Here is a 14666-nt window from a genome sequence, read left to right as displayed (position 1 = left end):
AAGATGTGGTACACTCTCCAGGTGATCTATACAGAAGATGTATTGTGAGGGTAGAGGCTGTAAGATGTGGTACACTCTCCAGGTGATCTATACAGAAGATGTATTGTGAGGGTAGAGGCTATAAGATGCGGTGCGCTCTCCAGGTGATCTATACAGAAGATGTATTGTGAGGGTAGAGGCTATAAGATGCGGTGCACTCTCCAGGTGATCTATACAGAAGATGTATTGTGAGGGTAGAGGCTATAAGATGCGGTGCACTCTCCAGGTGATCTATACAGAAGATGTATTGTGAAGGTGGAGGCTATAAGATGCGGTGCACTCTCCAGGTGATCTATACAGAAGATGTATTGTGAGGGTAGAGGCTATAAGATGCGGTGCACTCTCCAGGTGATCTATACAGAAGATGTATTGTGAGGGTAGAGGCTATAAGATGCGGTGCACTCTCCAGGTGATCTATACAGAAGATGTATTGTGAAGGTAGAGGCTATAAGATTGGGTGCACTCTCCAGGTGATGTTTCTTCTTGTGTTTCTTGTACCTGGGATCTGTGGACTGAATCTGCTCCAGGACCCACCATGATTCTTGATATGGGATTAAACTGTTTGACTGAGTTACTATTCAGCAAGTCTTTATGGTTTAATCGTTACTCTGGTGTTTGATCAAGTGTGCTGGCTTTCATCAAGTGCAGGATTTGAGCCACTCCCAGTGGTGCACTATTCAGGAGAACCTTCAGCATGTGCTGAAAGCTGCTTGTGTTTGTGCCAGTCACTTCTGGTTATTTTGGTCTGGTTTGTGTGCACTCCACAGTTATTAATTTTATCATTGATTTGTTGATTTATCCAGCAAATAGAAAAGCAAGTCAATTGTGCTGATTGTTGATAAGTGAAATAAAATCTGACGTGTTGACGTTTCCCTCAGTGTTGGAAATATTTTCACTGGTCAGTTCCAAACATCAATACTTTCATGAGCTGTGTTCACATCTTTGTGAAGCAACAGACGGACCAGAATTAGCAAATGTGTAGGCGTATTGTTCGGGACTATGCATATCGTATTTGATTTGATGTTGAGACATTTATATATCGTATATAGCGATATAGCCAGTCTGTCCGTACGTCTGTCCATTCTTCCATCTGTCCATCTGTCTGGACGTCCATCCGTCTGTCTGTCCCTAATTATTTCCTTTTCCAGGGCAGAACTCAAAACCCATTCAATACTTTCTAACAAAACTTTGCATGTCTATCAGACTCATGCTGAACTGGTGCCTTTTGCTATTTAGCACTTTTAGAAATTTTGATTTTTTATGTTTCCATGGCAACAAGTTGGAGTTAAGTTTTTATATTGGGTGGGTTCACTTATGGAGTATAACAAATAAACTGTTAAATATTTCCTTGCCAAACATTGCATGTCTATATATAAAGCACATACTGAACTGGTGCCATTTGATGTTAAGGAGTTTTAGAAATATTTATTTTAGAATTTCTTTTGACATGGGCTAAGAGAAATGTTGGGTCAGTTACCTGGTTTGGGACCATAACGGTTAAAATGGGCGGGGGATATAGATGTCTTCATTGACTATACGTTTGTTTAGTTATTGTTTCTTGTAATTTGTCATTTGTTTACATAAAAAAACCTACAGAAACACACTCGTTTTACTTTCCATTTCATATGGATGTGACCATGGTGGATCTTTTGTGGGTAAACAATGTATGCTTCTTAGAGAACATTCAACTCTTGACTCATTACATACAGAGTTGCACATTTACTTGTGGTTACTTTACAGACAGCTGCCGGGGGGATATGTCATCTTCCTGATGACTCTTGTTATCATTGTTTGTGTCAGTACATATTCCCTCCTGAGTTCCTTTATGTCGGAAGGATGGGTATCTTTCCTACCTCCTGCACAGCCTGAAGGCATGTTGTCCAACAGAACATATTTCCAGCCATTTCTACAACACACATAGCAGATTAACTGCACTGCACATGACTAAATGTCAAATTTCATCTGATGAGTGTCGTCAGCTGTACTGCAATGTATTGCACCAGTGATAGGGAGGGGATGGTGCAGTGATGGTGCTGTGATGGTGCAGTGATGATGTTGTGATGGTGCTGTGATGGTGCAGTGATGATGTTGTGATGGTGCAGTGATGGTGCTGTGATGGTGCAGTGATGGTGTTGAGAAGGTGTTGTGATGGTGCAGTGATGGTGTTGTGATGGTGCTGTGATGGTGCAATGATGGTGTTGTGATGGTGCTGTGATGGTGCAATGATGGTGTTGTGATGGTGCTGTGATGGTGCAGTGATGGTGCAGTGATAGTGTTGTGATAGTGCAGCGATGGTGTTTAGATGGTGCAGTGATGATGTTGTGATGGTGCAGTGATGATGTTGTGATGGTGCAGTGATAGTGTTGTGATGGTGCAGTGATAGTGTTGTGATGGTGCAGTGATGGTGTTGTCATAGTGCAGTGATAGTGCAGTGATGGTGCAGTGATAGTGTTGTGATAGTGCAGTGATGGTGCAGTGATGGTGCAGTGATGGTGTTGTGATGGTGCAGTGATGGTGCTGTGATTGTGCAGTGATTGTGCAGTGATGGTGCAGTGATAGTGTTGTAATGGTGCAGTGATTGTGCAGTGATGGTGTTGTAATGGTGCTGTGATGGTGCAGTGATGGTGTTGTGATGGTGCAGTGATAGTGTTGTAATGGTGCAGTGATTGTGCAGTAATGGTGTTGTAATGGTGCTGTGATGGTGCAATGATGGTGCAGTGATGGTGCAGTGATAGTGTTGTAATGGTGCAGTGATGGTGCAGTGATGGTGTTGTAATGGTGCAGTGATAGTGCAGTGATGGTGCAGTGATGGTGTTGTGATGGTGCAGTGATAGTGTTGTAATGGTGCAGTGATTGTGCAGTGATGGTGCAGTGATGGTGCAGTGATGGTGTTGTGATGGTGCAGTGATAGTGTTGTAATGGTGCAGTGATTGTGCAGTGATGGTGCAGTGATGGTGCAGTGATAGTGTTGTAATGGTGCAGTGATTGTGCAGTGATGGTGTTGTAATGGTGCTGTGATGGTGCAGTGATGGTGCAGTGATGGTGTTGTGATGGTGCAGTGATAGTGTTGTAATGGTGCAGTGATTGTGCAGTAATGGTGTTGTAATGGTGCTGTGATGGTGCAATGATGGTGCAGTGATGGTGCAGTGATGGTGTTGTGATGGTGCAGTGATAGTGTTGTAATGGTGCAGTGATGGTGCAGTGATGGTGCAGTGATGGTGTTGTAATGGTGCAGTGATAGTGCAGTGATGGTGCAGTGATGGTGCAGTGATGGTGTTGTAATGGTGCAGTGATGGTGCAGTGATGGTGTTGTAATGGTGCAGTGATAGTGCAGTGATGGTACAGTGATGGTGCAGAGATGGTGCAGTGATGGTGCAGTGATGGTGTTGTGGTTGTGCAGTGATGGTGTTGTGGTTGTGCAGTGATGGTGTTGTAATGGTGCAGTGATAGTGCAGTGATGGTGCAGTGATGGTGTTGTGATGGTGCAGTGATGGTGTTGTAATGGTGCAGTGATGGTGCAGTAATGGTGCAGTGATGGTGCAGTGATGGTGATGTCAGGCTGATGATGATGCATTGAGAAGCCAACAATAAACATGTTCCTTGTGTTGTCAAGTAGCACCTTGCTTGACAGCAGTATAAGGAATGTCGCCATTACAGTAAAGTAAAGAAGTTGTTATCCATGTAATTGTGTCTACTTGAACATACAGACATGTTGTCCAGTAGCACCTCTGCAATTACATACCCTTCTTGTTGCTTGTGTTCTACAGGAGCACCGACCACACCCAGACCAGGACAAGATGGTCAGTGAAAATGGAGGGAAGGGCCCGCCAGACAAGGGGCAGATGTTCCCAAACCTCGCTCTTCCATCAACTTACAAACCAAAGTGTGAAATCCTTGCAAAGGAAGCCCTGTCTGCGATCAACCGAGCTACAACAACCATGTGTCGTCAGCAGATAGCAGACATCTCGTGTCTGACAAGGGAGGGGAAGATGTATGCTGACACACTGCCCAGGCTGTGTCCACTCAAAGGTAAGAATTAGTCACCCATGGGAGTCATCAGGTTCCCTGGTCATTACGTTTGTGTTGCTTGGAGGGTGCATCAGTGTGTTAGGGTTAGTGCTAAGGTTAGGTGTTTATGTCACCAGGTGGATGCATCAGTGTGTTAGGGTTAGTGCTAGGGTTAGGTGTTTGTGTCACCAGGTGGATGCATCAGTGTGTTAGGGTTACTGCTAGGGTTAGGTGTGTGTGTCACCAGGTGGATGCATCAGTGTGTTAGGGTTAGTGCTAGGGTTAGGTGTTTATGTCACCAGGAGGGTGCATCAGTGTGTTAGGGTTAGTGCTAGGGGTAGGTGTTTGTGTCACCAGGTGGAAGCATCAGTGTGTTAGGGTTACTGCTAGGGTTAGGTGTTTGTGTCACAAGGTGGATGCATCAGTGTGTTAGGGTTAGTGCTAGGGTTATGTGTTTGTGTCACCAGGTGGATGCATCAGTGTGTTAGGGTTAGTGCTAGGATTAGGTGTTTGTGTCACCAGGTGGATGCATCAGTGTGTTAGGGTTAGTGCTAGGGTTAGGTGTGTGTGTCACCAGGTGGATGCATCAGTGTGTTAGGGTTAGTGCTAGGGTTAGGTGTTTGTGTCACCAGGAGGGTGCATCAGTGTGTTAGGGTCAGTGCTAGGGTTAGGTGTTTATGTCACCGGGTGGATGCATCAGTGTGTTAGGGTTAGTGCTAGGGTTAGGTGTTTATGTCACCAGGAGGGTGCATCAGTGTGTTAGGGTTAGTGCTAGGGTTAGGTGTTTGTGTCACCAGGTGGATGCATCAGTGTGTTAGGGTCAGTGCTAGGGTTAGGTGTTTATGTCACCAGGAGGGTGCATCAGTGTGTTAGGGTCAGTGCTAGGGTCAGTGCTAGGGTTAGGTGTTTGTGTCACCAGGAGGGTGCATCAGTGTGTTAGGGTCAGTGCTAGGGTTAGGTGTGTGTGTCACCAGGTGGATGCATCAGTGTGTTAGGGTTAGTGCTAGCGTTAGGTGTTTGTGTCACCAGGTGGATGCATCAGTGTGTTAGGGTTAGTGCTAGAGTTAGGTGTTTGTGTCACCAGGTGGATGCATCAGTGTGTTAGGGTTAGTGCTAGAGTTAGGTGTTTGTGTCACCAGGTGGATGCATCAGTGTGTTAGGGTTAGTGCTAGGGTTAGGTGTTTGTGTCACCAGGTGGATGCATCAGTGTGTTAGGGTTAGTGCTAGGGTTAGGTGTTTGTGTCACCAGGTGGATGCATCAGTGTGTTAGGGTTAAGGTTAGGTGTTTATGTCACCAGGTGGATGCATCAGTGTGTTAGGGTTAAGGTTAGGTGTTTGTGTCACCAGGTGGATGTATCAGTGTGTTAGGGTTAGTGCTAGGATTAGGTGTTTATGTCACCAGGTGGATGCATCAGTGTGTTTGGGTTAGTGCCAGGATTAGGTGTTTGTGTCACCAGGTGGATGCATCAGTGTGTTAGGGTTAGTGCTAGGGTTAGGTGTTTGTGTCACCAGGTGGATGTATCAGTGTGTTAGGGTTAGTGCTAGGGTTAGGTGTTTGTGTCACCAGGTGGATGCATCAGTGTGTTAGGGTTAGTGCTAGGATTAGGTGTTTATGTCACCAGGTGGATGCATCAGTGTGTTAGGGTTAGTGCAAGGGTTAGGTGTTTGTGTCACCAGGTGGATGCATCAGTGTGTTAGGGTTAGTGCAAGGGTTAGGTGTTTGTGTCACCAGGTGGATGTATCAGTGTGTTAGGGTTAGTGCTAGGATTAGGTGTTTATGTCACCAGGTGGATGCATCAGTGTGTTAGGGTTAAGGTTAGGTGTTTGTGTCACCAGGTGGATGCATCAGTGTGTTAGGGTTAGGGTTAAAGTTAGGTGTTTGTGCAGATCCAGCATTCCAGTCCACAATATCAAAATCCTGTCTCAGATAAATTTATTGCCTACATCATATTATATTTGGTTTTCAAAAGCAGGGGGGTCCTCTTGTGTGACGTGTGTTCAGTGGACCTCAGTGTGTCATGTGGACCTTGGTGTGTCATCACTAAGTGTGTCCAGTGGACCTCAGTGTGTCCAGTGGACCTCGTTATCACATGGACCTTGATGTGTCATCACTAAGTGTGTCCAGTGTACCTCAGTGTGTCATGTGGACCTTGGTGTGTCATCACTAAGTGTGTCCAGTGGACCTCAGTGTGTCATTTTGAGGTTGATGTGTCATCACTAAGTGTGTCCAGTGGACCTCGTTGTCATGTGGACCTTGATGTGTCATCACTAAGTGTGTCCAGTGTACCTCAGTGTGTCATTTTGAGGTTGATGTGTCATCACTAAGTGTGTCCAGTGTACCTCAGTGTGTCATGTGGACTTTGGTGTGTCATCACTAAGTGTGTCCAGTGGACCTCAGTGTGTCATTTTGAGGTTGATGTGTCATCACAAAGTGTGTCCAGTGGACCTCAGTGTGTCATTTTGAGGTTGATGTGTCATCACAAAGTGTGTCCAGTGGACCTCAGTGTGTCATTTTGAGGTTGATGTGTCATCACTAAGTGTGTCCAGTGGACCTCAGTGTGTCATTTTGAGGTTGATGTGTCATCACTAAGTGTGTCCAGTGGACCTCAGTGTGTCCAGTGGACCTCGGTGTCATGTGGACCTCGTTGTCATGTGGACCTTGATGTGTCATCACTAAGTGTGTCCAGTGTACCTCAGTGTGTCATGTGGACCTTGGTGTGTCATCACTAAGTGTGTCCAGTGGACCTCAGTGTGTCATTTTGAGGTTGATGTGTCATCACTAAGTGTGTCCAGTGGACCTCGTTGTCATGTGGACCTTGATGTGTCATCACTAAGTGTGTCCAGTGTACCTCAGTGTGTCATGTGGACCTTGGTGTGTCATCACTAAGTGTGTCCAGTGTACCTCAGTGTGTCATTTTGAGGTTGATGTGTCATCACTAAGTGTGTCCAGTGGACCTCAGTGTGTCCAGTGGACCTCGGTGTCATGTGGACCTTGATGTGTCATCACTAAGTGTGTCCAGTGTACCTCAGTGTGTCATTTTGAGGTTGATGTGTCATCACTAAGTGTGTCCAGTGGACCTCAGTGTGTCCAGTGGACCTCGGTGTCCAGTGGACCTCGTTGTCATGTGGACCTTGATGTGTCATCACTAAGTGTGTCCAGTGTACCTCAGTGTGTCATTTTGAGGTTGATGTGTCATCACTAAGTGTGTCCAGTGGACCTCAGTGTGTCCAGTGGACCTCGGTGTCATGTGGACCTTGATGTGTCATCACTAAGTGTGTCCAGTGGACCTCAGTGTGTCCAGTGGACCTCAGTGTTACGTGGACCTTGATGTGTCATCACTAAGTGTGTCCAGTGGACCTCAGTGTGTCCAGTGGACCTCAGTGTTACGTGGACTTCGGTGTGTCATCACTAAGTGTGTCCAGTGTACCTCAGTGTGTCACATGGATCTTGATGTGTCATCACTAAGTGTGTCCAGTGGACCTCGGTGTCACGTGGACCTTGGCGTGTCATCACTGAGTGTGTCTTGGTTGACAAGTCAGCCTGGATTACTGTTCAAAGCAGCGTTAATCCCAACTTACTCACTCCGATTGGCAATGGAATGTTATACCCAATCTTCAGCACTGTAAAATTTGACTATGCTTCGTAAGTTTGCACTTTGACAGGTGGAATATGCACTTAGTAAGGTGGAATTTTGACAGGTAGAATATGCACTCAGTAAGGTGGCACTTTGACAGGTGGATATCCACTTAGTAAGGTGGCACTTTGACAGGTGGATATCCACTTAGTAAGGTGGCACTTTGACAGGATGATATCCACTTAGTAAGGTGGCACTTTGACAGGTGACTATCCACTTAGTAATACCCCGATTCCACTAAGAAGTGCTTTGTAGCGCTCATACAAATAGCCATAGATCGCCATATAGAGCGCGAAGATCTCCAAAAGCATTAAGGGATCACTATCTGATCTCTAACTGATCTCCATGATCATCAAGGTCGCCGCCAGTTGACTCCCCTGCACAAAAATCCATGGTGCTCCACCCAGAATTTGCCATCAGAACGCTACTTGATCGCCAAGGTCATGCTTGCTGTAAAAAGCGACAATGATTGTCGTAAGATGCGGCTAACAGGATCGGGTGGTCAGGCTTGCTGACTTGGTTGATGTTTGTCATGGTAACCCAATTACGTAGATCGATGCTCATGATGTCAATCACTGGACTTTCTGGCCCAGACTTGATTATTTACAGAACACTCGCTCACTCACTATATCCCACAGCCCGTGTATCACAATGCAAGGTATAGGAGCAGTTATCTCCCCTAGTGGAGCAGTGATGGTGTTGGTGACACAGGTGTATACTTTGTCCCTCACTCACTCTGGTGTCAAGCTGTGCTACAAGGGAAATCCTTGTCTCCTCAAGAGGTGGTGCTTCAACCCAGGATTCTGTGTGAACCGTTTCCTATGTTAATAGTTCTGCACCCATTGGCATAACGATGTCAAGTGGAAGAACATTGATTGCAGTTTTGCTGACAACCAGGATTAAGCCAGAGGCCTTTTGTTTTATTAGTTGCTGGAAACGTCCCCATTCAGCACAGGCTGGATTAAACTTTGAAGATTGTTTCATGTAATTTGGCTGATGTATTATTTTGTTTGTCAATAATATATGGAATATAAGAAAGTATGCACCAGAATCGCAAAAAATACATTTCAATGTTTCCAAACACTTCATTTAATAACCATTTTTTAATGTTTGTGTTTTACATATTGAAATATTTATGAGATCAATAGAAGTGCCTTGGCAGAAAATAGACTTCAAATTGTCTGAGGGAAGCATATTTGATTTGAGAAACTTGCCCAGGGACTACAGTTGGCAGAGAAAAGGCATGCGAGGATCAGGGTAAGCACAGCTAATGTCCACGTCAGCCTCCAGTGCTGAGAACATACGACTTTTTCATGACATTTTAAAACTCACGTCAAGTTCAGAACTTTACAAAAAGAATTATTTGGATTATTTTTGTCTGAGCCTCAGCTTTGAATCTGATTCCCTTCAGCTAAATTTTCTATCTGATTTGCACAGGAGTATCTGCTATAGGAGCCTGGTTTCGATAAACTACCTTAAACTTGATAATCAATACAAAAAATAGCCTGGGTCAGGACGAAAGAAACGTCCTGTCAGGGCCTCAATGCTTTATTCCAGATGTCTGATTGAATTTTCTTGTTCAAACTTAATTTGCCTCATCGTAAATTGAGTTTTGGTGTATAAGCCGTGAGAGATTTTGGCCAGTCCGAGTCGAAAGATCTGGACTGACGAAGACTGGTAGGCGAGACCCCACTGACTGCAACTGCTTCTTGTGTACAGCTGTCATCTGGGTGGAAACCTTCTACAGACAGGAGCTGAGTGGGGGATCGGTCCCAGGCAGTCTCGGGAACTCACTTACAGCATTGAGAGTGTATGGCCCCAGTGAGAGTGTATGGCCCCAGTGAGAGTGTATGGCCCCAGTGAGAGTGTATTGCCCCAGTGAGAATGTATGGCGCCAGTGAGAGTGTATGGCCCCAGTGAGAGTGTATGGCCTCAGTGAGAGCGTCTGGCCTCAGTGAGAGTGTCTGGCCCCAGTGAGAGTGTATGGCCCCAGTGAGAGTGTATGGCCTCAGTGAGAGCGTCTGGCCTCAGTGAGAGTTTCTGGCCCCAGTGAGAGTGTATGGCCCCAGTGAGAGTGTATGGCCCCAGTGAGAGTGTATGGCCCCAGTGAGAGTGTATGGCCCCAGTAAGAGTGTCTGGCCCCTGTGAGAGTGTATGGCCCCAGTGAGAGTGTATGGCCCCAGTGAGAGTGTATTGCCCCAGTGAGAGTGTATGGCCCCAGTGAGAGTGTATGGCCTCAGTGAGAGTGTATGGCCTCAGTGAGAGTGTATGGCCTCAGTGAGAGTGTCTGGCCCCTGTGAGAGTGTATGGCCCCAGTGAGAGTGTATGGCCCCAGTGAGAGTGTATGGCCTCAGTGAGAGTGTATGGCCTCAGTGGGAGTGAATGGCCTCAGTGAGAGTGTATGGTCCCAGTGAGAGTGTATGGCCTCAGTGAGAGTGTATGGCCTCAGTGAGAGTGTCTGGCCCCAGTGAGAGTGTCTGGCCCCAGTGAGAGTGTATGGTGCCAGTGAGAGTGAATGGCCCCAGTGAGAGTGTATGGCCTCAGTGAGAGTGTATGGCACCAGTGAGAGTGTATGGCGCCAGTGAGAGTGTATGGCCTCAGTGAGAGTGTATGGCCCCAGTGAGAGTGTCTAGCCCCAGTGAGAGTGTATGGTGCCAGTGAGAGTGAATGGCGCCAGTGAGAGTGTATAGCCGCAGTAAGAATGTATGGCGGCATTGTTCAAGGGGATTGATACAGCCCTGAGAAGCTCCTGCCGACCCAGGCCAGTTTGCCTGGGATGTTGATGTAATCCAGCATGTGGATTAAGTGCAAGATCCCCCGCCTCACCAACCCATTCATCACATAATTTGTCTTGCTAAGTGGAATCGTGTGTAAATTTATTGTCATAATTTAGGGCCATGTTGGGAGTTTATGTGTCTGACGAGATCTAATGAGTGTTTGTGTATACAGCAAGCTTATGGAGATGTCCTTCAATGGTTGCAGTTATTGCTGGGAAGGGTCGTCAGAGAAACAAAAGGAAGGATGAATGATCTCCTTGATAAACACTGTCACCGAATGAAAGCCCTGGAGACCGATATATCAATACACTCTCACACATGGACTCGCACGTTTGAACGCATGCCGGAACAGCAAATGCCAACTTTTCGGCTTATGATGTTGAATAAAGATATATGAAAACAAAATATTGGAATTGTCAGTCCCAAGTGGGCTTCTGTACTTTGCACTACCTTGCCTACCCCGAGGGACAATTCTGTGTCTACATTTAGACAGTAATTTAGACTCTACAGTCTTGGCCGCCAGTGTTGTGGTGTATGGCTCGTCTTAATGTGCTGCACTTGCGTCTTCTCCTGAGGTAGGTTTCACGCTGGACAGTTTCTGTGCTGCAGTTTGCTTAGTAAACACACATTTCAGAAAGAGCTACTTAAAATAAATGGTTTGGAAAAATCAATCCTTTGAGAATGCAAAGAAGATTGGCATTTAATTCCAGGAATACCAAATGAAATTCTGTTCTCTTCCTTTGTGTTGCTCCTGATTAGGCTTGGCTGCTATGTTTATCACTGGCCCCGCTTGCCACTAGATTGTGGATGGGCGAGTCGCAACAAATATTGAGTTTGTGCTTCATCTACTTTTCAGTTTCCAGTTGAGAAGAAGAGTGTTTTTTAGTTCATCACATTTGTTTAATGATTTGTTCTACAAAGGTACTCCTCCAGGTGTTCTCCTATAGATGTAGTCATCCAGGTGTACTCCTACAGGTGTCCCCATATAGGTGTATTCTCCCAGGTGTCCCCATATATGGACTCCTCAGGTGTACTCCTCCAGGTGTCCCCTACAGGTGTCCTCCTCCAGGTGTACTCTTACAGGTGTAGTCCTCCAGGTGTACTCCTCCAGGTGTCCCCATATAGGTGTATTCTCCCAGGTGTCCCCATATATGGACTCCTCAGGTGTACTCCTACAGGTGTCCACTACAGGTGTACTCCTCCAGGTGTCCCCTACAGGTGTAGTCCTCCAGGTGTACTTCTCCAGGTGTATTCTTACAGGTGTAGTCCTCCATCTGTCCCATACAGGTGTACTCCTCCAGGTGTACTCTTACAGGTGTACTCCTCCAGGTGTACTCTTACAGATGTAGTCCAGGTGTCCCATACAGGTGTACTCCTCCAGGTGTACTCTTACAGGTGTACTCCTCCAGGTGTACTTCTCCAGGTGTACTCTTACAGGTGTAGTCCTCCATGTGTCCCCATATAGGTGTAGACCTCCAGGTGTACCCCTACAGGTGTTCTCCTACAGGTGTAGTCCTCCAGGTGTACTCCTACAGGTGTACTCTTACAGGTGTATCTATACACCTGTGTAATGACCTGATGCAGATTTGTGGGTATAACAGGAAGAAACAAGTTTAGAACTGAAGGCTCTCAAAAGGACTTTCTAAAATAATCATATATCAGACACATGATAATTTTTTCAATCTTTATACAAAATCTTTGCTTGTCTCCTCCTCAAGACAAGAACATGGTTTGGCCAGGAATAGTAATACTTACTGTGTTCCTGGTAATATTGATTCTTCGCAAGAGTCAGAGCTGCCTGTTTAAGACACATCTGTGACGTCATTCTGTTATTTCAACACTCCATTATTTTTCAGGAATGGAGAGTTGTTTGTCATCAGTAAATTATCTTGACCAAACAATTGAATTAATTTCCACTTGGAAGAGACGGAACTATATTTTACATTTATTGACAAGTGAATCATTTCATTTTTTTCCCGAAAATGTGTCGCCAGCGGGGTTCGAACATGTAATCGTCATCCTCAGCTACGGCAGCACATGAAGGTATGGTGTGAAATTAACTGTTAGATATTTTCATAATTTTGCATAATGCTGAAAAGCGCAAAATAATGTGTATATATTTTGTGTAAGAGCAGGTTACCTACAACAATTTTCATATTTATAGCAGTTAGATAAACCTCTGGCGAAAAAAACACATAAAAAGCCTTGTTCAGGGCTCTATAATTCCTATTATTCCCATCAGCATGTATTAACAATGTGCAAGCGATTGATAAGTGCTAGTTTTAAGGACCCAACAAAATTATGAAGAGCCGTGAACCATGCATTGTAAATGTCAGCTCGCGACGGAGTTTGGCGAAACATGCAACAGTGGCAGAGAACGCATTCCTCGTACATCACGCTAGGGCGACTCACGCAGTATAAATACAGTCAACAAAGAGTTCTGGTTTATTTTTCAAATATTTTCAACAAAAGAATATGTTGTGAAAGTTTAAAAGAAGGGATGGGTTTTAAGTAGGGGAATATCCCTGCAGGGTCCCTGCTCCATTACCTTTAGGAATGGAGAGTTACTCAGACATAGACTCTCCACACAAACACTCTTACAGAAGATTGTCACTGATTCTGTTGTGAGTAGGCATGGTTCAGTAGTTCGTGGGTGTGTAGGATGCTGTGGATGGTCACTGATTCAGCAGTTAGTGGGTGTGAAGGATGCTGTGGATTGTCACTGATTCAGTAGTTAGTGGGTGTGTAGGAGGCTGTGGATTGTCACTGATTCAGCAGTAAGTGGGTGTGAAGGAGGCTGTGGATTGTCACTGATTCAGTAGTTAGTGGGTGTGTAGGATGCTGTGGATTGTCACTGATTCTCTTGTGAGTAGGCATGATTCAGTAGTTCGTGGGTATGTAGGAGGCTGTGGATTGTCACTGATTCAGCAGTAAGTGGGTGTGAAGGAGGCTGTGGATTGTCACTGATTCAGTAGTTAGTGGGTGTGTAGGATGCTGTGGATTGTCACTGATTCTCTTGTGAGTAGGCATGATTCAGTAGTTCGTGGGTGTGTAGGAGGCTGTGGATTGTCACTGATTCAGTACCTAGTGGGTGTGTAGGATGCTGTGGATTGTCACTGATTCAGCAGTAAGTGGGTGTGAAGGATGCTGTGGATTGTCACTGATTCAGTAGTTAGTGGGTGTGTAGGAGGCTGTGGATTGTCACTGATTCAGTTGTGAGTAGGCATGATTCAGTAGTTAGTGGGTGTGTAGGATGCTGTGGATTGTCACTGATTCAGTACTTAGTGGGTGTGAAGGATGCTGTGGATTGTCACTGATTCAGTAGTTAGTGGGTGTGTAGGACGCTGTGGATTGTCACTGATTCAGCAGTTAGTGGGTGTGTGGGAGGCTGTGGATTGTCACTGATTCAGTAGTTAGTGGGTGTGTAGGATGCTGTGGATTGTCACTGATTCAGTAGTTAGTGGGTGTGTAGGAGGCTGTGGATTGTCACTGATTCAGTTGTTAGTGGGTGTGTAGGAGGCTGTGGATTGTCACTGATTCAGTTGTTAGTGGGCGTGTTGGGAGCTTTGGATTGCCATTCTGTACTGAAAATCCTAACCCTAAAATCAGCAACAGTTTTCACCTTCTAGCTTATTTAAGGTCACAGGTGGGCCAGTTTACTTGATACTTTTCATGGTGGTGGGTTCTGATACCAGTTTGCCTTGATTTGTTTCTGGTTTTGTCATCTTCATGCCTGTACTTGTGTGCTAAACGTTAATGTGGTAAAATCAAGCCAACGTCACACATGCCACCACTACTACCATCACTCCCCCAACAGCAACCACAGGACCGACCACGACAACCACACAACCACAACCACACCACCAAAACCACACCACCACAACCACAGAACCACACAACAACCACACAACCACACAACCACACCACCACAACAACCACACAACCACAACCACACCACCAAAACCACACCACCACAACAACCACACCACCACAACCACATCACCAAAACCACACCACCACAACCAAAACCACACCACCACAACCACAGAGCCACACAACAACCACACAACTACAGAACCACACAACAACCACAGAACTACAACCACACCACCACAACACCACCACAACAACCACACAACCACAACCACACCACCAAAACCATACCACCACAACCACACAATTAACCACAGAACTACAACCACACAAC

The 14666-nt window shown here is 45.7% G+C and overlaps 1 protein-coding gene across 1 annotated transcript in view; it reads left to right on the top strand.

Moving 5' to 3' along the window:
• The window catches only part of LOC124123108 (xylosyltransferase oxt-like), a 145276-nt gene that overhangs the window by 57922 nt on the left and 72688 nt on the right, over window positions 1-14666 (top strand). The window contains exon 2 of the mRNA XM_048392999.1: window positions 3807-4068. Coding sequence (XP_048248956.1) covers window positions 3807-4068 — 262 coding nt within the window. The remainder of the gene's footprint in view (window positions 1-3806; window positions 4069-14666) is intronic.

Source organism: Haliotis rufescens, unplaced genomic scaffold (genome assembly GCF_023055435.1).
Source record: "Haliotis rufescens isolate VD_foot unplaced genomic scaffold, xgHalRufe1.0.p SCAF_11, whole genome shotgun sequence".
Lineage (NCBI taxonomy): Eukaryota > Metazoa > Mollusca > Gastropoda > Lepetellida > Haliotidae > Haliotis > Haliotis rufescens.
This window is presented reverse-complemented; position numbering and strand designations above follow the sequence as displayed.